Genomic DNA, 27,675 nt, shown 5'->3' on the forward strand with positions numbered 1-27,675 from the left:
CATAATCTGAAACTGAGCTCTGTTATATATATAGTTATAATTAACATAATCTGAAACTGAGCTCTGTTATATATATTTATAATTAACATAATCTGAAACTGAGCTCTGTTATATATATAGTTATAATTAACATCATCTGAAACTGAGCTCTGTTATATATATTTAGTTATAATTAACATCATCTATCATCTGAAACTGAGCTCTGCTATATATAGTTATAATTAACATCATCTATCATCTGAAACTGAGCTCTGTTATATATATATATTTATAATTAACATCATCTGAAACTGAGCTCTGTTATATATATATAGTTATAATTAACATAATCTGAAACTGAGCTCTGTTATATATATAGTTATAATTAACATCATCTGAAACTGAGCTCTGTTATATATATTTATAATTAACATCATCTGAAACTGAGCTCTGTTATATATATTTATAATTAACATAATCTGAAACTGAGCTCTGTTATATATATTTATAATTAACATAATCTGAAACTGAGCTCTGCTATATATAGTTATAATTAACATCATCTGAAACTGAGCTCTGCTATATATAGTTATAATTAACATCATCTATCATCTGAAACTGAGCTCTGTTATATATATATAGTTATAATTAACATCATCTGAAACTGAGCTCTGTTATATATATTTATAATTAACATAATCTGAAACTGAGCTCTGTTATATATATAGTTATAATTAACATCATCTGAAACTGAGCTCTGTTATATATATATAGTTATAATTAACATCATCTATCATCTGAAACTGAGCTCTGCTATATATAGTTATAATTAACATCATCTATCATCTGAAACTGAGCTCTGTTATATATATATATTTATAATTAACATCATCTGAAACTGAGCTCTGTTATATATATATAGTTATAATTAACATAATCTGAAACTGAGCTCTGTTATATATATAGTTATAATTAACATCATCTGAAACTGAGCTCTGTTATATATATTTATAATTAACATCATCTGAAACTGAGCTCTGTTATATATATTTATAATTAACATAATCTGAAACTGAGCTCTGTTATATATATTTATAATTAACATAATCTGAAACTGAGCTCTGCTATATATAGTTATAATTAACATCATCTGAAACTGAGCTCTGCTATATATAGTTATAATTAACATCATCTATCATCTGAAACTGAGCTCTGTTATATATATATAGTTATAATTAACATCATCTGAAACTGAGCTCTGTTATATATATTTATAATTAACATAATCTGAAACTGAGCTCTGTTATATATATAGTTATAATTAACATCATCTGAAACTGAGCTCTGTTATATATATTTATAATTAACATAATCTGAAACTGAGCTCTGTTATATATATTTATAATTAACATAATCTGAAACTGAGCTCTGTTATATATATAGTTATAATTAACATCATCTGAAACTGAGCTCTGTTATATATATAGTTATAATTAACATCATCTGAAACTGAGCTCTGCTATATATAGTTATAATTGACATAATCTGAAACTGAGCTCTGTTATATATATTTATAATTAACATAATCTGAAACTGAGCTCTGCTATATATAGTTATAATTAACATCATCTGAAACTGAGCTCTGTTATATATAGTTATAATTAACATCATCTATCATCTGAAACTGAGCTCTGTTATATATATAGTTATAATTAACATCATCTGAAACTGAGCTCTGCTATATATAGTTAGAATTAACATAATCTGAAACTGAGCTCTGTTATATATATTTATAATTAACATAATCTGAAACTGAGCTCAGTTATATATATAGTTATAATTAACATCATCTGAAACTGAGCTCTGCTATATATAGTTATAATTAACATAATCTGAAACTGAGCTCTGTTATATATATTTATAATTAACATAATCTGAAACTGAGCTCTGTTATATATATAGTTATAATTAACATCATCTGAAACTGAGATCTGCTATATATAGTTATAATTAACATCATCTGAAACTGAGCTCTGCTATATATAGTTATAATTAACATCATCTGAAACTGTCCAGGTATTAAACCAGACTGGTGCACATTAAGAATAGAATGAGAAGTTGTAAAAAGTTATTAGCTGAAAGTTACTCAGGGATTCCTAAACTTTGTAAAGGCGTGATCATTTGGAAATGGAACGTTAGTTATCTCAGTCAGAAGGATGTCCTTTATGTAAGGGGAGGACATGTGCCACTTTCCAGATCTTAGGGACAACACCAGAGACAATGTCAAGTTAAACATATATAGTGGGGCTTAAAAGTATTTAGTCAGCCACCAATTGTGCAAGTTCTCCCACTTAAAAAGATGAGAGAGGCCTGTAATTTTCATCATAGGTACACTTCAACTATGACAGACAAAATGAGAAAAAAAAATCCAGAAAATCACATTGTAGGATTTTAATGAATTTATTTGCAAATTATGGTGGAAAATAAGTATTTGGTCAATAACAAAAGTTTCTCAATACTTTGTTATATACCCTTTGTTGGCAATGACAGAGGTCAAACGTTTTCTGTAAGTCTTCACAAGGTTTTCACATACTGTTGCTGGTATTTTGGCCCATTCCTCCATGCAGATCTCCTCTAGAGCAGTGATGTTTTGGGGCTGTTGCTGGGCAACACGGACTTTCAACTCCCTCCAAAGATTTTCTATGGGGTTGAGATCTGGAGACTGGCTAGGCCACTCCAGGACCTTGAAATGCTTCTTACATTGCCCGGGCGGTGTGTTTGGGATCATTGTCATGCTGAAAGACCCAGCCATGTTTCATCTTCAATGCCCTTGCTGATGGAAGGTTTTCACTCAAAATCTCACGATACATGGCCCCATTCATTATTTCCTTTACACGGATCAGTCGTCCTGGTCCCTTTGCAGAAAAACAGCCCCAAAACATGATGTTTCCACCCCCATGCTTCACAGTAGGTATGGTGTTCTTTGGATGCAACTCAGCATTCTTTGTCCTCCAAACACGACGAGTTGAGTTTTTACCAAAAGTTATATTTTGGTTTCATCTGACCATATGACATTCTCCCAATCTTCTTCTGGATCATCCAAATGCTCTCTAGCAAACTTCAGACGGGCCTGGACATGTACTGGCTTAAGCAGGGGGACACGCCTGGCACTGCAGGATTTGAGTCCCTGGCGGCGTAGTGTGTTACTGATGGTAGGCTTTGTTACTTTGGTCCCAGCTCTCTGCAGGTCATTCACTAGGTCCCCCCGTGTGGTTCTGGGATTTTTGCTCACCGTTCTTGTGATCATTTTGACCCCACGGGGTGATATCTTGCGTGGAGCCCCAGATCGAGGGAGATTATCAGTGGTCTTGTATGTCTTCCATTTCCTAATAATTGCTCCCACAGTTGATTTCTTCAAACCAAGCTGCTTACCTATTGCAGATTCAGTCTTCCCAGCCTGGTGCAGGTCTACAATTTTGTTTCTGGTGTCCTTTGACAGCTCTTTGGTCTTGGCCATAGTGGAGTTTGGAGTGTGACTGTTTGAGGTTGTGGAGAGGTGTCTTTTATACTGATAACAAGTTCAAACAGGTGCCATTAATACAGGTCACAAGTGGAGGACAGAGGAGCCTCTTAAAGAAGAAGTTACAGGTCTGTGAGAGCCAGAAATCTTGCTTGTTTGTAGGTGACCAAATACTTATTTTCCACCATAATTTGCAAATAAATTCATTAAAAATCCTACAATGTGATTTTCTGGATTTTTTTTCTCTCATTTTGTCTGTCATAGTTGAAGTGTACCTACGATGAGATGAAAATGGCAGGCCTCTCTCACCTTTTTAAGTGGGAGAACTTGCACAATTGGTGGCTGACTAAATACTTTTTTTGCCCCACTGTAAGTTAATGACTCTGTAATAAGTGGGGCAGAAGGCTGCAGTTTGAAGTGAATCAGCTCCTATGGTTTTGTACTGCAGTTAGAAGGAATCAAGTGATTCAGCTCCTATGGTTTTATACTGCAGTTAGAAGGAATCAAGTGATTCAGCTCCTATGGTTTTATACTGCAGTTAGAAGGAATCAAGTGAATCAGCTCCTATGGTTTTATACTGCAGTTGGAAGTGAATCAGCTCCTATGGTTAAATTAAGATCAGAGGTCTATTTTTCTTACAAAACTCACTGCAAATGTGGACCAGTGGACCAGATTAACTGTAAAGAAGACAACTGGACTAGATTAACTGTATAGAAGACAACTGGACTAGATTAACTGTAAAGAAGACAACTGGACTAGATTAACTGCAAATGTGGACCACTGGACCAGATTAACTGTAAAGAAGACAACTGGACTAGATTAACTGCAAATGTGGACCACTGGACCAGATTAACTGTAAAGAAGACAACTGGACCAGATTAACTGTATAGAAGACAACTGGACTAGATTAACTGTAAAGAAGACAACTGGACTAGATTAACTGCAAATGTGGACCACTGGACCAGATTAACTGTAAAGAAGACAACTGGACCAGATTAACTGTAAAGAAGACAACTGGACTAGATTAACTGTATAGAAGACAACTGGACTAGATTAACTGTAAGGAAGACAACTGGACCAGATTAACTGTAAAGAAGACAACTGGACCAGATTAACTGTAAAGAAGACAACTGGACTAGATTATCTGTAAAGAAGACAACTGGACCAGATTAACTGTAAAGAAGACAACTGGACCAGATTAAATGTAAAGAAGACAACTGGACCAGATTAAATGTAAAGAAGACAACTGGACTAGATTAACTGTAAAGAAGACAACTGGACCAGATTAAATGTAAAGAAGACAACTGGACTAGATTAACTGTAAAGAAGACAACTGGACCAGATTAACTGTAAAGAAGACAACTGGACCAGATTAACTGTAAAGAAGACAACTGGACCAGATTAACTGTAAAGAAGACAACTGGACTAGATTAACTGTAAAGAAGACAACTGGACTAGATTAACTGTAAAGAAGACAACTGGACCAGATTAACTGTAAAGAAGACAACTGGACCAGATTAACTGTAAAGAAGACAACTGGACCAGATTAACTGTAAAGAAGACAACTGGACCAGATTAACTGTAAAGAAGACAACTGGACCAGATTAACTGTAAAGAAGACAACTGGACCAGATTAACTGTAAAGAAGACAACTGGACCAGATTAACTGTAAAGAAGACAACTGGACCAGATTAACTGTAAAGAAGACAACTGGACCAGATTAACTGTAAAGAAGACAACACCATGTTATATTTTTTGAAAATGCTTTATTTATCTAGTTAACCACTATAAATACAACAAGCTGAAAAATAACAAGGAGCATAGAAAACCGGTCCCAGGTCTAAACAGGGACACCAGGAGCATAGAAAACCGGTCCCAGGTCTAAACAGGGACACCAGGAGCATAGAAAACCGGTCCCAGGTCTAAACAGGGACACCAGGAGCATAGAAAACCGGTCCCAGGTCTAAACAGGGACACCAGGAGCATAGAAAACCGGTCCCAGGTCTAAACAGGGACACCAGGAGCACAGTTTGGCAATAAGGCACACTAAGAACAGTTTACAGTGTTATTATTAATAATGTTATTTCTTTAACGAGGCACGTGTTGTTCTGTTGGAGATGGAGACGACACGCCAGGTGTTCAAACCTACAGGTGGGGGGCGGGGAGTGTCTGGGGGGGGGGGGGGGGGGGTGGAGACGACACGCCAGGGGTTCAAACCTACAGGTGGGGGGCGGGGAGTGTCTGGGGGGGGGGAGTGGAGACGACACGCCAGGGGTTCAAACCTACAGGTGGGGGGCGGGGAGTGTCTGAGGGGGGGGGGGGGGGGGGGGGGGTTTGTGGTGTGTGGGTTTGATGGGGGTGTGAGGGAGGGGGGTCGGTAGAGGTCAGTTTCACTCAGCTCTGTTCATTCTGAATGGATCCATAGACCTCCACACTGAAAAGCCTGATATCTCTGTCCTCCCACTAAACAGCCTGATATCTCTGTCCTCCCACTAAACAGCCTGATATCTCTGTCCTCCCACTGAACACAACACCCAACATAAAAACAACTAATTCTACATTACATTGTTAACATAATACAGCAAATTACATCACAAATTTAAAATGTTCAAACTAATTGGACATGTTTTGTTTTTGTTGAGAAGAAAAAAAAACAAGTTTTTAAAATGTATTTTAGTTTGATCACTAAACTCTATTTAAAGGAAAGAATCCATGTTTACTCTTGGAATATATTATAGCATTTCTTCTGACGTCATAAACAACAACACATAATGAATATATTAAATATATCCTGACTTCTTGTCATCATAAAACAACGCAATAAAAGTTACTCGTCGGTATTTAATGAAATTCCAGTTTTTCTTGAGAGAGAGAAACCCTTTACAGGCCAGACAGAGAGAGAGAGAGAGAGAGAGAGAGAGAGAGAGAAAGACACTCTACAGAACAGACAGAGAGAGAGAGAGAGACTCTTTACAGGCCAGACAGAGAGAGAGAGAGAGAGAGAGAGAGAGAAAGAGAGAGAGAGAAAGACACTCTACAGAACAGACAGAGAGAGAGAGAGAGACTCTTTACAGAACAGACAGAGAGAGAGAAACAGAGAGAGAGAGAGAGAAAGAGAGAGAGAGGCTCTTTACAGAACAGACAGCGAGAGAGACTCTTTACAGAACAGACAGAGAGAGAGAGAGAGAGACTCTTTACAGGCCAGACAGAGAGAGAGAGAGAGAGACTATACAAAACAGACAGAGAGAGAGAGACAGAGAGAGAGAGAGGCTCTTTACAGGCCAGACAGAGAGAGAGAGAGGCTCTTTACAGGACAGACAGAGAGAGAGAGAGAGAGAGAGAGAGGCTCTACAGGACAGAGAGAGAGAGAGAGAGAGAGAGAGAGGCTCTTTACAGGCCAGACAGAGAGAGAGAGAGAGAGAGAGAGAGAGAGAGAGAGAGGCTCTTTACAGGCCAGACAGAGAGAGAGAGAGAGAGAGAGAGAGAGAGAGAGAGATAGAGAGGCTCTTTACAGGCCAGACAGAGAGAGAGAGAGAGAGAGAGAGAGAGAGAGAGAGAGAGAGAGAGAGAGAGAGAGAGAGAGAGGGGCTCTTTACAGGCCAGACAGAGAGAGAGAGAGAGAGAGAGAGAGAGAGAGAGAGAGGCTCTTTACAGGCCAGACAGAGAGACAGTTGGGCCTGATATTCCAAAAATACTGTTGAATCCATTTACATCCCAACTGTTTATCTCCTTCAAGTTCACCAGCATCAACACAACTAACACCCCCACTACAAATAAAGACAAATACTACACTGATACTAACCCCAAAGACTTCAACATGGACGGGCAAGCTGTCTGTCATACCGGTGGGTGTGAATAGAGAGTGACACTGACCCAAAAGACTTCAACATGGACGGGCAAGCTGTCTGTCATACCGGTGGGTGTGAATAGAGAGTGATACTAACCCAAAAGACTTCAATAGAGACATGGACGGGCAAGCTGTCTGTCATACCGGTGGGTGTGAATAGAGAGTGATACTAACCCAAAAGACTTCAATAGAGACGTGGACGGGCAAGCTGTCTGTCATACCGGTGGGTGTGAATAGAGAGTGATACTAACCCAAAAGACTTCAATAGAGACATGGACGGGCAAGCTGTCTGTCATACCGGTGGGTGTGAATAGAGAGTGATACTAACCCAAAAGACTTCAATAGAGACGTGGACGGGCAAGCTGTCTGTCATACCGGTGGGTGTGAATAGAGAGTGATACTAACCCAAAAGACTTCAATAGAGACGTGGACGGGCAAGCTGTCTGTCATACCGGTGGGTGTGAATAGAGAGTGATACTAACCCAAAAGACTTCAATATGGACGGGCAAGCTGTCTGTCATACCGGTGGGTGTGAATAGAGAGTGACACTAACCCAAAAGACTTCAATAGAGACGTGGACGGGCAAGCTGTCTGTCATACCGGTGGGTGTGAATAGAGAGTGATACTAGGACGGCAACGTGTAGTTTGAGGTTCTCTCTCTCTCTCTTCTTCTTCTCTCCCAACAAACAAACATTTGTCAGCCTCGTGTAGCAGCTGTTTTGATGTTGTTTTCACGTTGGATGTGGAGGCTGATGTGTGTTAGTTACTAGCAGGTCAGGTCAGCCTGACAGGAGTTACAGAGGGAAGAGAGAACCTGTGTCTGTGTCTCTAAGGCTTGGTTCCAGTTGTTTTCACGTTGGAGGCTGATGTGTGTTAGTTACCAGCAGGTCAGGTCAGCCTGACAGGAGTTACAGAGGAACACTGTGAGGGGGAAGAGAGAACCTGTGTGTGTGTCTCTAAGGCTTAGTTCCAGTTGTTTTCACGTTGGATGTGGAGGCTGATGTGTGTTAGTTACTAGCAGGTCAAGTCAGCCTGAGTTATAGCTACAGAGGAACTGTGAGGGGGAAGAGAGAACCTGTGTGTGTGTCTCTAAGGCTTAGTTCCAGTTGGAAGGTTAGTTTCAATAGAATTATATTCTTAACAAAGCTGTTAGAAAAAGGGGTCTAAGGGCCCTGAGTTCCAACTAAACTAACTAAATCGTACAATCTGGTTACATATGGAATTGTTTTAAGATGGTCCAATCTGACTCGTTAGGACGCCACAGACTTCAGAAGAGTCAGGTGACTCTCGTGTTTGTGAGTCCCATCTCTCCATAGAGAGGGTCGTGTTAGTTTGGAGGCTGACTCGTTAGGACGCTACAGAAGTATTTGTGAGAAGACCAACAAGGATGTTTCACCACGATCTCTTGACAAACACCGCTGTAGCTCTGTCACCTTCCCCCTCAGGGAAGGTCACCTTCCACCTCAGATGAGGAAGGTCGATTCCACCTCAGATGAGGAAGGTCACCTTCCACCTCAGATGAGGAAGGTCACCTTCCACCTCAGATGAGGAAGGTCACCTTCCACCTCAGATGAGGAAGGTCGATTCCACCTCAGATGAGGAAGGTTGATTCCACCTCAGATGAGGAAGGTCGATCCCACATCAGATGAGGAAGGTCGATCCCACATCAGATGAGGAAGGTCGATTCCACCTCAGATGAGGAAGGTCGATCCCACCTCAGATGAGGAAGGTCGATTCCACCTCAGATGAGGAAGGTCACCTTCCACCTCAGATGAGCAAGGTCACCTTCCACCTCAGATGAGGAAGGTCACCTTCCACCTCAGATGAGGAAGGTCACCTTCCACCTCAGATGAGGAAGGTCGATTCCACCTCAGATGAGGAAGGCTGACAGGCGGACGTGGCGGATTGAGACACAGCCCATGAGGGTTTGTGTATTATGCTAATTAGATGTCAGCGTGGGCGTGGTGGATTGAGACACAGCCCATGAGGGTTTGTGTATTATGCTAATTAGATGTCAGCGTGGGCGTGGACATCGACTCTTAGTGCCTTCTGTGTTTGTTACACGCACAGACAGCAAAACACTGAATGTATAAAAAATACCTTCATATCTTTTACAGGGAAATCTGCTGCCTAATTGGAAATGACCTCTAAACGTCAAGCGGTTTGGGAATAAATCCTGACCATAGTCTCTGTTCCAACGACCAGCTACCGCTGAGAACGAAGCAGTCTATTGGGCATGTAGTAATTCTGTGAAATGCTAGTGTAGTGTAGAGAGTTAAACACATTTCCACTCAACAGGCACTGCAGTTGAGCTCAGAGATCATAAGACCGGGCTAGTGGAAAGGCACAATAGTCGAACCCAGAGAGACACAGATCTCTAGTAGAAAGGCACTGCGGTAGAAAGGCTTTACAGTGGGTTGAAGCTCAGCGGAGTGTGATGCTGCTAGCTTAGCATAAAGCTAACAGGGTGTTTCGGTAAGCTTAGCATAAAGCTAACAGGGTGTTTCGGGTAAGCTTAGCATATGCTAGTAGAGCGTTTCGGTTAGCTTAGCGTATGCGAACAGAACTTTTGTTAGCTTAGCAAATGCTAGTAATATGTTCAATGTTAGCTTAGCCTACGTAGCATATGCTAGCTTAGCGTACGTAGCATATGCTAGCTTAGCGTACGTAGCATATGCTAGCGCTAGAGAGTGTTAGGGCAGAGCAATACAAAATAATAAACGCCTTTGTCCATATTTGTTCACCATGTGAGAATCAAGCAATTACAAACAATTAGAATAAAGTACAGAACAACAACAACAACAACATGATAAAATAAAACAATTCAGTCTTAGTCTGCTGGAGGAGACAGTGAAGTGACAGGCCATGTTCCAGAACAGAAGTATAACACATCTAAAAACACCCATAAAAAATACACGTTTTTTTAAATGATACCCAGTATTACAGTATCTGAAAACTAATAGATACCCCCCAACAACAAGCAAACTCATCTATGAAGCTAACAGCATGAATGGATTAATGAAAACAACTTTAAAATACAAACTCTTTTAATAATAAATTCAAAAAAAATAAAAAGTCTTCAGTAGTTTCTGTAGTATTTTTTTTTTCTCATTTTAGTTTTTATTTTGTTATATTTGTGTTGTTTTAAACGTTAAACTAAAGTTTGAAAAAACAAAGTAAAATGTTATCTTTCTTTTTCTATTTCAGAAAACTAACAACAGAAACATAAAACCTCTTCGGAAATACTTCAGTGTACCTTCAATGTTCTTGTTGCCCAGGCAACAGGGAGGAGAGGGTGGGGGGGGGGGGGTCAGTTGTCAGGGTGATGAAGTGATGTCATAGAAGGTGGGTGGGGTCCATTGTCAGGGTGATGCAGTGATGTCATAGAAGGTGAGGGGGGGGGGGGTTCGTTGTCAGGGTGATGCAGTGATGTCATAGAAGGTGAGGGGGGGGGGGGGATTCGTTGTCAGGGTGATGCAGTGATGTCATAGAAGGTGAGGGGGGGGGGATTCGTTGTCAGGGTGATGCAGTGATGTCATAGAAGGTGGGGGAGGGGGATAATGTTGAGCGTAAAGCTAAAGGTGAGCACTTCAACCCATGACCAGACCACATCTCCTTCATTGGGTCTTATATGTATTCTTCGACACAGTCTGCTATACATCAATGTTTCTGATGGGAGTGGATGATTATAGACCCTTGGGATTCCTGGGATACCTACCGGGTCTGGACTAATGCTGTTTTTCTCCTCTACCTGGTCATTAATGGTATCCGCCTGGTGTTCCAGGTCTAAATCAGGCCCTGATTAGAGGGGAACAATGACTGGTGTCTCAGGTCTAAATCAGGCCCTGATTAGAGGGGAACAATGACTGGTGTCTCAGGTCTAAATCAGGCCCTGATTAGAGGGGAACAATGACTGGTGTTGCAGGTCTAAATCAGGCCCTGATTAGAGGGGAACAATGACTGGTGTTGCAGGTCTAAATCAGGCCCTGATTAGAGGGGAACAATGACTGGTGTCCCAGGTCTAAATCAGGTCCTGATTAGAGGGGAATCATGCACCAGGTGTCTCAGGTCTAAATCAGGCCCTGATTAGAGGGGAATCACCCACCTGGTGTCTCAGGTCTAAATCAGGCCCTGATTAGAGGGGAATCACCCACCTGGTGTCTCAGGTCTAAATCAGGCCCTGATTAGAGGAGAACAATGAAACAAAGCAGAGGAACTCTCCAGATTTGAATATGAGCGAAATAGGCTCTATTCTATTCATAGAATATATTGTGTGAATGTTGTGTGAACGTTGGAGGAACGTCTGGTCCAGTATTCATTAGGACCAATGTGAACCTGTCAGTAGGACGTTGCATAGACGTTGTTAAAACGTCGAAGGTTTGGCGTGCGTCATAACGTAGCCTAGATGTTGGGCTCACGTTGAAGAACCGACGCAGAGTAGAGTTTGTGTTAAAGGGTCCATTTAGTTAGTTTTTTGACATTGTGGATGTCCCGTAGACATCGCTGTTGAAGACATTGACTTGACGTGTCGTTATTTGAACGGGGGGGGGGATGAGGTCGTCTGTAGTTCCTGACGTCGTGACACACAAGTTGTTTGAACGTTGAGTGGTGGTTGAACAGGCGTTGTGGACCAGACAGCTGGTAGCTGGTAGCTGTTGTCAGTAGGTCTGGTAGCTGTTGTCAGTAGGTCTGGTAGCTGGTAGCTGTTGTCAGTAGGTCTGGTAGCTGGTATCTGTTGTCAGTAGGTCTGGTATCTGTTGTCAGTAGGTCTGGTATCTGTTGTCAGTAGGTCTGGTAGCTGGTATCTGTTGTCAGTAGGTCTGGTAGATGTTGTCAGTAGGTCTGGTAGCTGGTATCTGTTGTCAGTAGGTCTGGTATCTGTTGTCAGTAGGTCTGGTAGATGGTATCTGTTGTCAGTAGGTCTGGTAGATGTTGTCAGTAGGTCTGGTAGCTGGTATCTGTTGTCAGTAGGTCTGGTATCTGTTGTCAGTAGGTCTGGTATCTGTTGTCAGTAGGTCTGGTATCTGTTGTCAGTAGGTCTGGTAGCTGGTATCTGTTGTCAGTAGGTCTGGTATCTGTTGTCAGTAGGTCTGGTATCTGTTGTCAGTAGGTCTGGTAGCTGCTATCTGTTGTCAGTAGGTCTGGTATCTGTTGTCAGTAGGTCTGGTAGATGTTGTCAGTAGGTCTGGTAGCTGGTAGATGTTGTCAGTAGGTCTGGTAGCTGGTATCTGTTGTCAGTAGGTCTGGTATCTGTTGTCAGTAGGTCTGGTAGATGTTGTCAGTAGGTCTGGTAGCTGTTGTCAGTAGGTCTGGTAGCTGTTGTCAGTAGGTCTGGTAGCTGTTGTCAGTAGGTCTGGTAGCTGTTGTCAGTAGGTCTGGTAGCTGGTAGATGTTGTCAGTAGGTCTGGTAGCTGTTGTCAGTAGGTCTGGTAGCTGTTGTCAGTAGGTCTGGTAGCTGTTGTCAGTAGGTCTGGTAGACGTCGTGGATGGGCACCTGAAACGCTGCGGCAGGGAAGGCCTGGGGCACGGCGTAACCAGCGTACCCTCCGTAGGCTGCAGCGGCCACGGCTGCGTTCTTCTGCAGGGCTGCCAGGGCAGCAGCGTTGTAGTTGGTGATGGGCATATAGCCTGCTCCGTACAGACCACTGGCCGTGGGGATACGCTGCATGTTGTGGGTCATGGTGTACACTGGTGTGATGGGACGACCCTGAGGGGGGAGAGAGGGAGGGAGGGAGGGAGGGAGGGAGGGAGGGAGGGAGGGAGGGAGGAGAAGAGGGAGGGAGGGAGGGAGGGAGGGAGGGAGGGAGGGAGGGAGGGAGGGAGGGAGGGAGGGAGGGAGGGAGGAGGAGGGAGGAGGAGGGAGGGAGGGAGGGAGGGACGAGAAGAGGGAGGGAGGGAGGAGGGAGGGAGGGAGGGAGGGAGGGAGGGAGGGAGGGAGGGAGGGAGGGAGGAGAGAGGGAGGGAGGGAGGGAGGGAGGGAGGGAGGGAGGGAGGAGGAGAGAGGGAGGGAGGGACGAGAAGAGGGAGGGAGGGAGGGAGGGAGGGAGGGAGGGAGGGAGGAGAAGAGGGAGGGAAGGAGGGAGGGAGGGAGGGAGGGAGGGAGGGAGGGAGGGAGGGAGGGAGGAGGAGGAGAGAGGGAGGGAGGGACGAGAAGAGGGAGGGAGGGAGGGAGGAGAAGAGGGAGGGAGGGAGGGAGGGAGGGAGGGAGGGAGGGACGAGAAGAGGGAGGGAGGGAGGGACGAGAAGAGGGAGGGAGGGAGGGAGGGAGGGAGGGAGGAGAGAGGGAGGGAGGGAGGAGAAGAGGGAGGGAGGGAGGGAGGGAGGGAGGGAGGGAGGGAGGGACGAGAAGAGGGAGGGAGGGAGGGAGGGAGGGAGGGAGGGAGGGAGGGAGGGAGAGAGGGAGGGAGGGAGGGAGGGAGGGAGGGAGGAGAGAGGGAGGGAGGGAGGGAGGGAGGGACGAGAAGAGGGAGGGAGGGAGGGAGGAGGAGAGAGGGAGGGAGGGAGGAGAGAGGGAGGGAGGGACGAGAAGAGGGAGGGAGGGAGGGAGGGAGGGAGGGAGGGAGGGAGGGAGGGAGGGAGGGAGGAGAAGAGGGAGGGAGGGAGGGAGGGAGGAGGAGAGGGAGGGAGGGAGGGAGGGAGGGAGGAGGAAAGAGGGAGAGAGAGAGAGAGAGAGAGAGAGAGAGAGAGAGAGAGAGAGAGAGAGAGAGGGAGGGAGGGAGAGAGAGAGAGAGAGAGAGAGAGAGAGAGAGGGAGGGAGGGAGGGAGGGAGGGAGGGAGGGAGGGAGGGAGGGAGGGAGGGAGGGAGGGAGGGAGGGAGGGAGGGAGGGAGGGAGAGTTAGTGGATATTATTCAACTTTCAAATTACATTAATTTCATGTTTCACTGTGTGTGTACCTGGTAGGGTGGAGGTGAGGAGACAGTAGGTATAACAGTCTGTGTGTGTACCTGGTAGGGTGGAGGTGAGGAGACAGCAGGTATAACAGTCTGTGTGTTCTGGGCTGTGTGGTCGTGCTGCAGGGCCAGGGGGTTAATGAGGTGTTCCACAGAGTGATGCATCTTCCCTTCCTCCATCAGCTTGGCTCCCTGGAACACCGGGTACTGGCCTCCTAGAGCCTGCAGGCCCACTGCGCACACACACACACACACACACACACGCACACGCACACGCACAAGCACACGCGTACAGACAAAACCCCAGACTGAGAGTCAGATTGGGAAATGCCACTATGAGATGTCAAAGACATTGAGAGTAGAGGCACGGTTTTAACAGGACAGAGTTTGAGGTAGAGAGAGAGAAAAGAGAGAGAGAAGAGAGAGAGAGAGAAGAGAAGAGGGAGAGAGAGAAGAGAGAGAAGAGAGAGAGAGAGGAGAGAGAGAGAGAAGAGAGGAGAGAGAAGAGAAGCGGGAGAGAGAGAAGAGAGAGAGAGAAAGAGAGAGAGAGAGAGAAGAGGGAGAGAGAGAAGAGAGAGAGAGAAGAGAAGAGGGAGAGAGAGAGAGGAGAGAGAAGAGGGAGAGAGAGAAGAGAGAGAAGAGAGAGAGAGAGGAGAGAGAGAGAGAAGAGAGGAGAGAGAAGAGAAGCGGGAGAGAGAGAAGAGAGAGAGAGAAAAGAGAGAGAGAGAGAGAAGAGGGAGAGAGAGAAGAGAGAGAGAGAAGAGAAGAGGGAGAGAGAGAGAGGAGAGAGAAGAGAAGCGGGAGAGAGAGGAGAGAAGAGAAGAGGGAGAGAGAGAAGAGAGAGAGAGAAAAGAGAGAAAAGAGAGAGAGAAAGAGGAGAGAAGAGAAGAGGGAGAGAGAAAAGAGAGAGGGAGGAGAGAAGAGAAGAGGGAGAGAGAAAATAGAGAGAGAGAGAGGAGAGAGAAGAGAAGAGGGAGAGAGAGAAAAGAGAGAAGAGAGAGAGAAAGAGAGAGGAGAGAAGAGAAGAGGGAGAGAGAGAGAGGAGAGAGAAAAGAGAGAGAGAGAGAGAGAGGAGAGAGAAGAGAAGCGGGAGAGAGAGAAGAGAGAGAGAGAAAAGAGAGAAGAGAGAGAGAGAGGAGAGAAGAGAAGAGGGAGAGAGAGAGAGAGGAGAGAGAAAAGAGAGAGAGAGGAGAGAAGAGCGAGAGAGAGATAGAGAGAGAGAGAGAGAGAGAGAGAATGGAGTTACCCAAGTTAGTGTTAGCCTCTGTTGGTTGGGGTGTGATTCGGATTAAAATGGTGCTTAGCTCTTGATTAAACCCCCTTCACACACACGCACACACACACGCACGCACGCACGCACACACACACACACACACACACACACACACACACACACACACACACACACACACACACACACACACACACACACACACACACACACACACACACACACACACACACACACACACACACACACACACACACACACACACACACACACACACACATGCCAACATACACATGCCAACACAAGGTCACTCATTGTTTCAGATGGACAAAAGTCCACTGTGTTTCTCTGATCCAGTTTATTCCAGAGACTGAGAGAAGGATTGTGGGGGATTGAGCAATCACGTCCAGATTAGGAGAATCAGATTATCGTTCCATACCGGGGGGGGGGGGGGTCAGAGATTGTTGACCTCTGACCCCCTTGATCTGAAGTGTTGAGGAATTTACAGTAAAGGAAAAACACATCATCACCAAGAGAGGTTTTTGTTTTTCTCTCCTGGTCTGAATAAGGGATAGTAGGACAGAGCAGGTAAAACAGAAGGATGAAATGGAAAGAGAGAGAGAGAGAGACAGACAGCCTCTCTGAGAAGAACGGCTTGCAGTTCAACTCCAGTCCAGGAGAGGGGGCAGTAGTGTCTCTTAGCTTTTTTTTTCCCCAGAAAGCTGCGATCTGTCAACGGTGACCTGAGCTGCAGAAAAGGTAATCTATCAGCTGATATTAAAGTATTATAGTGAAAATCTATGACCCATCAATTCATCCTCAGGCTTCCTATATCTCATTTCCTGTCTGCTATTTCCTGCCTGCTTGCTGCCCTCTGGGAACTGGAGTTGAGCAGTGGAAAGACGACAGTAGGGAGTAAGTTTAGACCAGTAGAGAGTTAGTTTAGACCAGTAGGGAGTTAGTTTAGACCTGTAGGGAGTTAGTTTAGACCAGTAGAGAGTTAGTTTAGACCAGTAGGGAGTTAGTTTAGACCAGGCATGGTTTAGACCAGTAGGGAGTTAGTTTAGACCAGTAGAGAGTTAGTTTAGACCAGTAGAGAGTTAGTTTAGACCAGTAGGGAGTTAGTTTAGACCAGTAGAGAGTTAGTTTAGACCAGTAGAGAGTTAGTTTAGACCTGTAGGGAGTTAGTTTAGACCAGTAGAGAGTTAGTTTAGACCAGTAGGGAGTTAGTTTAGACCAGGCATGGTTTAGACCAGTAGGGAGTTAGTTTAGACCAGTAGGGAGTTAGTTTAGACCAGTAGGGAGTTAGTTTAGACCAGGCCTGGTTTAGACCAGTAGGGAGTTAGTTTAGACCAGTAGGGAGTTAGTTTAGACCAGTAGGGAGTTAGTTTAGACCAGGCCTGGTTTAGACCAGTAGGGATTTAGTTTACACCAGGCCTGGTTTAGACCAGTAGGGAGTTAGTTTAGACCAGGCCTGGTTTAGAGGTATCTTTCACTGACTTGAGCCAGGCTTGAGACAGGAAGGAGACAGGCTTGAGACAGGAAGGAGAAAACTGAAGGAAGCAGGCGGCGGTATAGGGGACAGTTTAGGGGGACGACGGGGGGGTACGACGGGGGGTACGACAGGGGTGTGACTGACTTGTGCAAGGCTTGATGCCCAACGGGTTGACTGAGGCAGTCAGCTCCATAGAGGGTATCAGCTCGTAGGCCTTGTTGTCGGGGCCCTTGGCTTTGCCTTCATGGTACCGGCTGTAGATACCCCGCCCAGCAGAGTAACCACCCAGGTATGACCCCCGGGGGCCGGGGGCACGGCTACCTGCCGTCGCTCGGCCACGACCTCGCACAGCACCTGCTGGAGATGGACCACAGTGGGGGGGCGCTATTTAGGATCACGCTTCAATATAAGGGGCATGGGATATGTTTAGGGCGCGTTCTGCTTAGCACAGGGCCCAGCGTTGTCAGGGTTTGACCGGGGGAGGCCGTCGTTGTAAATAAGTTTTGTTTCATAGGTTTGACGTCTTCACTGTTATTCTACAATGTTATTCTACAATGTATAAAATAGTAAAAAATAAAGGAAACACCTTGAACGAGTCGGTGTGTCCAAACTTTAAACTGGTACTGTATATGTAGATAGATATTTTATAATATTCTGCCCCAGACATTACTACGAGCCCGTCCTCCCCATTTATAGTGCCACCAGCCTCCTGTGGCACTGAAGTTCGTTATTGCTATCCGTGATCCTTGGGACGTCACTACCTTAAACCCCTAACCTACTCTAGAGTCCTACCCTAAACCCCTACCATACCCTAAACTCCTACCCTACCCTAAATCCCTACTCTACCCTAAACCCCTACCCTACCCTAAACTCCTACCCTAAACCCCAACCCTACCCTAACACCTACCCTACCCTAAACCCCTACCATACCCTAAAAACATACCCTAAACCACTACCCTAAACCCCTACCCTAACCTAAACCCCTACCCTAAACTAAACCCCTACCCTACCATAAACTCCTATCCTAAACACCTGCCCTAAACCCCTAGACTAAACTCCTAACTGAAACTCCTAACTGAAACCCCTACCATAAACCCTACCCTACTCTAAACTCCTATCCTACCCTAAACCCCTACCCATACCCCTACCCTACCCTAAATCCCTACCCTAAACCCCACCCTACCCTAAACCCCTACCCTAAACCTCTACCCTAAACCCCTACCCTAAACCCCTACCCTACCCTAAACCCCTACCCTAGCCTGAAACCCCTACCATAAACCCCTACCCTAAACACCTACCCTAAACCTCTACCCTAAATCCCTACCATAAACCCCTACCCTAAACCCCTACCCTAAACCCCTACCCTAAACCCTAAACCCCTACCCCACTCTAAACACCTACCCTAAACCCCTAAACCCCTACCCTAAACCCCTACCCTAAACCCCTACCCTAAACCCCTACCCTAAGCCCTACCCTAAACCCCTACCCTAAACCCCTACCCTAAACCCCTACCCTACCCTAAACTCCTACCCTAAACCCCTACCCTAAACCCCTACCCTACCCTAAACCCCTACCCTAAACCCTAAACCCCTACCCTAAACCCTAAACCCCTACCCTAAACCGCTACCCTACCCTAAACCCCTACCCTAAACCCCTACCCTAAACTCCTACCCTAAACCCTAAACCCCTACCCTACCCTAAACCCCTACCCTAAACCCTGAACCCTACCCTAAATCCCTACCCTAAACCCCTACGCTAAACCCTTACCTTAAACCCTAAACCCCTACCCAAAACCCCTACCCTAAACCCTAAATCCCTACCCTAAACCCCTACCCTAAACCCTAAACCCCTACCCTAAACCCTAAACCCCTACCCTACCCTAAACCCGTACCCTAAACCCTGAACCCTACCCTAAATCCCTACCCTAAACCCCTACGCTAAACCCCTACCTTAAACCCTAAACCCCTACCCAAAACCCCTACCCTAAACCCTAAATCCCTACCCTAAACCCCTACCCTAAACCCTAAACCCCTACCCTAAACCCTAAACCCCTACCCTAAACCCGTACCCTACCCTAAATCCCTATCCTAAACCCCTAACCTACCCTAAACCCCTACCCTAAACCCCTACCCTAAACCCCTACCCTAAACAAATCCAATGGGGTGATGTCCGAGAGTTGGGACGTCCCAATGTCCAGTTTGGACATTTCCCGTCAAAGTGTGAAGCCGTTGTTAGGGGGGGGGGGGGGGGGGGGGGGGGGCTGCTATGGGGCGTCATTTTACACGGTTTGTCAGAGGTGCAAAAAAATATATATACTGTACATTGTCTATGTTTATCTAGTCATTAGTTTGTCTGATTCCAACACTGGTAGAACATCTAGTAACTGAAGTTGTCAAGGAGTGTGGGAGACATCGTGGGGTCTGACAGTTTGTCTGATTCCAACACTGGTAGAACATCTAGTAGTTGAAGTTGTCAAGGAGTATGGGAGATATCGTGGGGTCTGACAGTTTGTCTGATTCCAACACTGGTAGAACATCTAGTAACTGAAGTTGTCAAGGAGTGTGGGAGACATCGTGGGGTCTGACAGTTTGTCTGATTCCAACACTGGTAGAACATCTAGTAGTTACATCTAGTAGTTGAAGTTGTCAAGGAGTATGGGAGATATCGTGGGGTCTGACAGTTTGTCTGATTCCAACACTGGTAGAACATCTAGTAGCTGAAGTTGTCAAGGAGTGTGGGAGACATCGTGGGGTCTGACAGGTTGTCTGATTCCAACACTGGTAGAACATCTAGTAACTGAAGTTGTCAAGGAGTGTGGGAGACATCGTGGGGTCTGACAGTTTGTCTGATTCCAACACTGGTAGAACATCTAGTAGTTGAAGTTGTCAAGGAGTGTGGGAGACATCGTGGGGTCTGACAGTTTGTCTGATTCCAACACTGGTAGAACATCTAGTAGTTGAAGTTGTCAAGGAGTGTGGGAGACATCGTGGGGTCTGATAGTTTGTCTGTCTACTAGCGAACTAAAGAGGTGATGGAACAAGGGGAAGTTGTTATAGAAACCCAGAGAGAGGAGTTGGTCACATGACCAGGAAGTTGATGTTTCATTGGATAAGGGAGTGTAAAGGAGTAGCCAATAAGGATGGAATAGATTACCATTGGTCTGTATCATTGGGCCTCCTTTGGAGAGAAAACCAGAACACAGTGATTACAGTCAACGTCTGAACGGATTAGTTGGATCGGCCCAAATGGAACCCTGTCCCCTATGTAGGGCACTACTTCTGACAAGGGCCCATAGGGTTAGAGCCAATAGGGCTCTGGTCGATAGTAGTGCCCTGCAAATGGAATAGAGTGCTACTTAGGACACAGATTAGTTGAGCTGCCACCCAGACACCTGCCAGCATCACTGGGTACGGGCTCAGCACTGAAAAGGGGGACTCTCTGCAATATGGCGTCCTCAGAGGTTACTTACAGAGGAGACGCTTCCTGCTTAGAGACAGTGAAGGACAGCAGAATCCTAATCTGCCAATGCTCCAGACAGCCACTAGGGGATCCTCTCGATGCAGGTATAGAGTCCCACAGTGGAGGTGTCATAATACCCATAAGACCTAGCGGTCAAATAAGGAAATGATTCCAATCTTTGTTTTTTCCACCATTCATTTCCCAATAAGGGATTTTAGAAACAATTCAAATAAGGGCTGTGTTTTGTGTTTAACCTGCCGTGGCGTTTTGTGTAGGTTTAACCTGCCGTGGTGTTTTGTGTAGGTTTAACCTGCCGTGGCGTTTTGTGTAGGTTTAACCTGCCGTGGTGTTTTGTGTAGGTTTAACCTGCCGTGGTGTTTTGTGTAGGTTTAACCTGCCGTGGTGTTTTGTGTAGTTTAACCTGCCGTGGTGTTTTGTGTAGGTTTAACCTGCCGTGGTGTTTTGTGTAGGTTTAACCTGCCGTGGTGTTTTGTGTAGGTTTAACCTGCCGTGGTGTTTTGTGTAGGTTTAACCTGCCGTGGTGTTTTGTGTTTAACCTGCCGTGGTGTTTTGTGTAGTTTAACCTGCCGTGGTGTTTTGTGTAGTTTAACCTGCCGTGGTGTTTTGTGTAGGTTTAACCTGCCGTGGTGTTTTGTGTAGGTTTAACCTGCCGTGGTGTTTTGTGTTTAACCTGCCGTGGTGTTTTGTGTTTAACCTGCCGTGGTGTTTTGTGTTTAACCTGCCGTGGTGTTTTGTGTAGGTTTAACCTGCCGTGGTGTTTTGTGTAGTTTAACCTGCCGTGGTGTTTTGTGTAGTTTAACCTGCCGTGGTGTTTTGTGTAGTTTAACCTGCCGTGGTGTTTTGTGTTTAACCTGCCGTGGTGTTTTGTGTAGTTTAACCTGCCGTGGTGTTTTGTGTAGTTTAACCTGCCGTGGTGTTTTGTGTAGGTTTAACCTGCCGTGGTGTTTTGTGTAGTTTAAACTGCCGTGGCGTTTTGTGTAGGTTTAACCTGCCGTGGTGTTTTGTGTAGGTTTAACCTGCCGTGGTGTTTTGTGTAGGTTTAACCTGCCGTGGTGTTTTGTGTAGTTTAAACTGCCGTGGCGTTTTGTGTAGTTTAAACTGCCGTGGCGTTTTGTGTAGTTTAAACTGCCGTGGTGTTTTGTGTAGGTTTAACCTGCCATGGTGTTTTGTGTTTAACCTGCCGTGGTGTTTTGTGTAGGTTTAACCTGCCGTGGTGTTTTGTGTTTAACCTGCCGTGGTGTTTTGTGTAGGTTTAACCTGCCGTGGTGTTTTGTGTAGTTTAACCTGCCGTGGTGTTTTGTGTAGGTTTAACCTGCCGTGGTGTTTTGTGTAGGTTTAACCTGCCGTGGTGTTTTGTGTAGTTTAACCTGCCGTGGTGTTTTGTGTAGTTTAACCTGCCGTGGTGTTTTGTGTAGGTTTAACCTGCCGTGGTGTTTTGTGTTTAACCTGCCGTGGTGTTTTGTGTAGGTTTAACCTGCCGTGGTGTTTTGTGTAGTTTAACCTGCCGTGGTGTTTTGTGTAGTTTAACCTGCAGTGGTGTTTTGTGTAGGTTTAACCTGCCGTGGTGTTTTGATGACCCTGTAAATCTCTCTATGACAAGGTAGACTTTTATCAATATATTCGGCTCTATTTACTCTCAGATTTGAACATGCTAATTAGCATCAATGTAGACATCATGCAAAACTACAAATCCCTGCACGATCCTGCAGGTCTCTAGCTGACACCTTTCCTACCAGGTATTGATCCTGCAGGTCTCTAGCTGACACCTTTACTACCAGGTATTGATCCTGCAGGTCTCTATCTGACACCTTTACTACCAGGTATTGATCCTGCAGGTCTCTAGCTGACACCTTTACTACCAGGTATTGATCCTGCAGGTCTCTAGCTGACACCTTTCCTACCAGGTATTGATCCTGCAGGTCTCTAGCTGACACCTTTACTACCAGGTATTGATCCTGCAGGTCTCTAGCTGACACCTTTACTACCAGGTATTGATCCTGCAGGTCTCTAGCTGACACCTTTACTATCAGGTATTGATCCTGCAGGTCTCTAGCTGACACCTTTACTACCAGGTATTGATCCTACAGGTCATCTCTGATACCATTACTACCAGGTATTGATCCTGCAGGTCATCTCTGATACCTGTACTACCAGGTATTGATCATACAGGTCTCTAGCTGACACCTTTACTACCAGGTATTGATCCTGCAGGTCTCTAGCTGACACCTTTACTACCAGGTATTGATCCTGCAGGTCATCTCTGATACCTTTACTACCAGGTATTGATCCTGCAGGTCATCTCTGATACCATTACTACCAGGTATTGATCCTACAGGTCATCTCTGACACCTTTACTACCAGGTATTGATCCTGCAGGTCATCTCTGACACCTTTACTACCAGGTATTGATCCTGCAGGTCATCTCTGATACCATTACTACCAGGTATTGATCCTGCAGGTCATCTCTGACACCTTTACTACCAGGTATTGATCCTACAGGTCATCTCTGATACCATTACTACCAGGTATTGATCCTGCAGGTCTCTAGCTGATACCATTACTACCAGGTATTGATCCTGCAGGTCTCTAGCTGACACCTTTACTACCAGGTAATGATCCTGCAGGTCTCTAGCTGATACCATTACTACCAGGTATTGATCCTGCAGGTCTCTAGCTGACACCTTTACTACCAGGTATTGATCCTGCAGGTCTCTAGCTGACACCTTTACTACCAGGTATTGATCCTGCAGGTCATCTCTGATACCTTTACTACCAGGTACTGATCCTGCAGGTCATCTCTGATACCTTTACTACCAGGTATTGATCCTACAGGTCATCTCTGATACCTTTACTACCAGGTATTGATCCTGCAGGTCTCTAGCTGATACCATTACTACCAGGTATTGATCCTGCAGGTCATCTCTGATACCATTACTACCAGGTATTGATCCTGCAGGTCTCTAGCTGATACCATTACTACCAGGTATTGATCCTGCAGGTCTCTAGCTGACACCTTTACTACCAGGTATTGATCCTAGTTCTTCACGGGAGCCACATTAGATAGTTAATCCAGAGATTTGTAGTTCTTTACGAGAGCCACATTAGATAGTTGATCCAGAGATTTGTAGTTCTTTACGAGAGCCACATTAGATAGTTAATCCAGAGATTTGTAGTTCTTTACGAGAGCCACATTAGATAGTTAATCCAGAGATTTGTAGTTCTTTACGAGAGCCACATTAGATAGTTAATCCAGAGATTTGTAGTTCTTTACGAGAGCCACATTAGATAGTTAATCCAGAGATTTGTAGTTCTTTACGAGAGCCACATTAGATAGTTAATCCAGAGATTTGTAGTTCTTTACGAGAGCCACATTAGATAGTTAATCCAGAGATTTGTAGTTCTTTACGAGAGCCACATTAGATAGTTAATCCAGAGATTTGTAGTTCTTTACGGCAGCCACATTAGATAGTTAATCCAGAGATTTGTAGTTCTTTACGGGAGCCACATTAGATAGTTAATCCAGAGATTTCTAGTTCTTTACGGGAGCCACATTAGCAGCTAATTAGCATTTCATTTGAGGGGGGGGGGGGGGGTAAATACAGGTGAATACATTAATAAAAGATTTACACAGTTATCAAAACGTCACACCAGGGTAAATTTACACGAAACAACAGCCCTTATTTTAAGTGTTTCTAAAAAAATCCCCTTTGGGGAAAAATGATTGGAACCATTTCCTTGTTTGACCGCGGGGTTTTTATGGGTATCATGACTCATACTGTGGTACTCTATATGCCTCAATGGAGGGAAGAAACTAGGAAGACACAACAGTGGCCATCTTGGGAATATTGTCGTTCTCGGTAGTCGCTAAGCAGGAAGTCACCCCGCTGTATCCTGTGACGTCATATTGCGGAGCGTCACATTTTACCTCTCTAACAGTTATCGATGCTGATCGGTGATTTATAACCAGTAAATGATCAATAATCATTTAGAACACCTATTCATCAGATTCATCAATATCAATATTCATCACGATCATCTACTAATCACATGTATTTGATGAGGTGGATTCACCATTGGTTACATTTACAACATCACACCCCATCTAATCTACACATCAGTTACGTCTGTAGTGCAAAAGGCTACGTTTATACAGGCAGCCCAAGTTTCGAGCTAAAGAGCTGATCTGATTGGTGTAAAAAAAATAGAAAAGAACAAACAAGATCAGAATGTGTCTGTCTGTGTAAACGCAGCCACAGAGAACCAGAAGGAAAGGACACTACAGACACTATTATCTAATCTATTATCTAATCTACAATCTATTAAGATCAGAATGTGACTGTCTGTGTAAACGCAGCCACGGAGAACCAGAAGGAAAGGACTCTAACCTTTGATGAAGTAGTCCCTGTTGGGTCCGATCAGCGTGTTGTAAGGGTACCCATAGTAGGTGAGGGTGTAGGGGTCACACTGGTACACGTAGTTCTGCTGGACTGGTTCCGGAGCTGCCACGGCCGCGGCCGCTGTAGCGCCCCCTTTAGATGCCTTCTGGTAACGCGTGTACTGCTCTTTGTCGACAGGCTTAGCCAGGGTGACCTCGATACAGGACCCCTCCACCTCCGTCCCGTTCAAGTGGTCCATGGCAACCACGGCATCGTCACGGGACGAGAAGTGGACGAAGGCGTAGTCGCGGATCTTCTTGACACGTTCCACGCAGCCCTGGTTCCACTGGCCAAACACCTAGAACACAGAGACATGTTAATACAGCCCTGGTTCCACTGGCCAAACACCTAGAACACAGAGACATGTTAATACAGCCCTGGTTCCACTGGCCAAACACCTAAAACACAGAGACATGTTAATACAGCCCTGGTTCCACTGGCCAAACACCTAGAACACAGAGACATGTTAATATAGCCTGGGTTCCACTGGCCAAACACCTAGAACACAGAGACATGTTAATACAGCCTTGGGTTCCACTGGCCAAACACCTAGAACACAGAGACATGTTAATACAGCCTGGGTTCCACTGGCCAAACACCTAGAACACAGAGACATGTTAATACAGCCCTGGTTCCACTGGCCAAACACCTAGAACACAGAGACATGTTAATACAGCCCTGGTTCCACTGGCCAAACACCTAGAACACAGAGACATGTTAATACAGCCCTGGTTCCACTGGCCAAACACCTAGAACACAGAGACATGTTAATAAAGCCTGGGTTCCACTGGCCAAACACCTAGAACACAGAGACATGTTAATACAGCCTGGGTTCTACTGGCCAAACACCTAGAACACAGACACGTGTTAGTACAGCCTGGGTTCTACTGGCCAAACACCTAGAATACAGAGACATGTTAATACAGCCTGGGTTCTACTGGCCAAACACCTAGAACACAGAGACATGTTAATACAGCCCTGGTTCTACTGGCCAAACACCTAGAACACAGACACATGTTCAAACACCCGGGGTTCTACTGGCCAAACACCTAGAACACAGAAACATGTTAATACAGCCTGGGTTCTACTGGCCAAACACATAGAACACAGAGACATGTTAATACAGCCTGGGTTCTACTGGCCAAACACCTAGAACACAGAGACATGTTAATACAGCCTGGGTTCCACTGGCCAAACACCTAGAACACAGAGACATGTTAATACAGCCTGGGTTCCACTGGCCAAACACCTAGAACACAGAGACATGTTAATACAGCCTGGGTTCTACTGGCCAAACACCTAGCAACCAGTCAACTAGCCAATCAATCAATCAACCAATTGATCAATCAACCAATCTATCAACCAATCAACTAATCCATCAATCAATCAATCAATCAGTAAATCAACCAATCAATCAGTAAATCAACCAATCAAACAGTCACTAAGCCAATCAACCAATCAATCAACCAATCAATCAGTAAATCAACCAATCAATCCGACCTGTCGCAGTGTGTCCTCGCTGGTCTCCATCATCAGGTTCCTGACGTATAGAATCTTCACGGTCTCCATGACGTCCTCGTCCACGTCTATCTCCGGCTCCGCCCAGTCCACGGCGATCTGGTGCCCCCACAGCTGGATCCTGCCGGGCATCAGCTTCCTGCGCGCCATGGCCGCGGCACGGTGACTCTCATACTCCACGAAGGCAAAGCCCCGGTTCTTCATCTTGTCCGCAGCGCTGGCGTACACTATGACGTCCAGGACGCCCTCCGTCACCTTGGACACCTCCTCCAGGATCTCCTCTCTCTTCTTGGTTTTGGGGATGCCCCCGATGAAGAGGCGACAGTTGTCCACAGAGCAGCAGACCCCTAGTAGGCGTCCGGGACGCACCTCGTAGTTGTTGAGCTCCCGCACGGCCCGTTTAGCCTGGTGTTTCTGTGTGTACATGACGAAGGCGTAGCCGCGGTTCTTACCATCAAAGTCCATCATCAGACGCATCTCGTAGATCTGACCCGCCGACTCGAAAACCGGGACCAGCTCGTCTTCGTAGACGTCCCGGGGAATCTTACCCACGAAGATCTCACAGCCGCGTGGCGGGGAGGCGGATTCCCAGCCCGGCGGAGGGCCGTATTTCCTCTGACCGTTCTCCTGCACCATGCCGTAACCCGTACGCTCCATCAGAGACACTAGGGCCGCTTCATTGTGGGCCCCGGACACACCCTCGGGCACTGTGATTGGTCCGTGCGGGGAGTGATGGGAAGGGCCTGGGGGGTTGGAACCGGAAGGCGCTGGGTTATTACTCATGGCTGAAGAGGAGGAGGCGGGATCTTCGGCTGTCATTCTGACTAAACCATCCAATCAGATGTGGTGCCTGAGAGAGAGAGAGAGAGAGGGGGAAAAAGATACATTCATTATTTTCTATTGGCTAAACGAGGGATCGCGTCACATTTGATGGACAGAGAACCAACTACACCAGTGATGCTAGAACATCGTGGAATAGGTAACTAACAGATGTAGAGGAAAAGACCAGTAGACTGGATGTTTTATCTACCTGTCTAAAACCAGTCTAGAACCAGTCTAGAACCAACTACATCAGTGATGCTAGAACATCGTGGAATAGGTAACTAACAGATGTAGAGGAAAAGACCAGTAGACTGGATGTTTTATCTACCTGTCTAAAACCAGTCTAGAACCAGTCTAGAACCAGTCTAGAACCAGACTAAAACCAGACTAAAAACCTGTCTAGAACCAGTCTAGAACCAGTCTAGAACCAGTCTAGAACCAGACTAAAACCAAACT

The 27,675-nt window shown here is 45.5% G+C and overlaps 1 protein-coding gene and 1 long non-coding RNA gene across 7 annotated transcripts; one reads left to right on the plus strand and one right to left on the minus strand.

Moving 5' to 3' along the window:
- The first annotated feature begins 11,923 nt into the window (after positions 1 to 11,923).
- On the plus strand, positions 11,924 to 12,921 carry LOC139419181 (uncharacterized). The gene is made up of 3 exons (XR_011635395.1): positions 11,924 to 12,011; positions 12,486 to 12,587; positions 12,793 to 12,921. It is a non-coding gene; the product is annotated as an uncharacterized lncRNA (long non-coding RNA).
- LOC139419174 (RNA-binding protein 47-like) lies at positions 12,203 to 27,250 on the minus strand. Of its 6 annotated transcripts, none has more exons than XM_071169167.1 (6): positions 26,380 to 27,244; positions 24,829 to 25,177; positions 20,117 to 20,140; positions 17,108 to 17,320; positions 14,292 to 14,470; positions 12,203 to 13,053 (listed from the first exon to the last, which is right to left on the minus strand). In XM_071169167.1, the coding sequence occupies exons 1-6, from the start codon at positions 27,214 to 27,216 to the stop codon at positions 12,808 to 12,810; spliced, it is 1,848 nt and encodes a 615-aa protein (XP_071025268.1). In that variant the 5' UTR covers positions 27,217 to 27,244; the 3' UTR covers positions 12,203 to 12,807. The 6 variants fall into 6 exon arrangements, with proteins under 6 accessions (XP_071025268.1, XP_071025269.1, XP_071025272.1 ...); XM_071169165.1 differs by having other exon boundaries at positions 12,684 to 13,053; positions 14,241 to 14,470; XM_071169168.1 differs by lacking the exon at positions 20,117 to 20,140.
- Between the last annotated feature and the right edge of the window lie 425 nt (positions 27,251 to 27,675).

This window comes from Oncorhynchus clarkii, chromosome 10 (assembly GCF_045791955.1).
Source record: "Oncorhynchus clarkii lewisi isolate Uvic-CL-2024 chromosome 10, UVic_Ocla_1.0, whole genome shotgun sequence".
Lineage (NCBI taxonomy): Eukaryota > Metazoa > Chordata > Actinopteri > Salmoniformes > Salmonidae > Oncorhynchus > Oncorhynchus clarkii.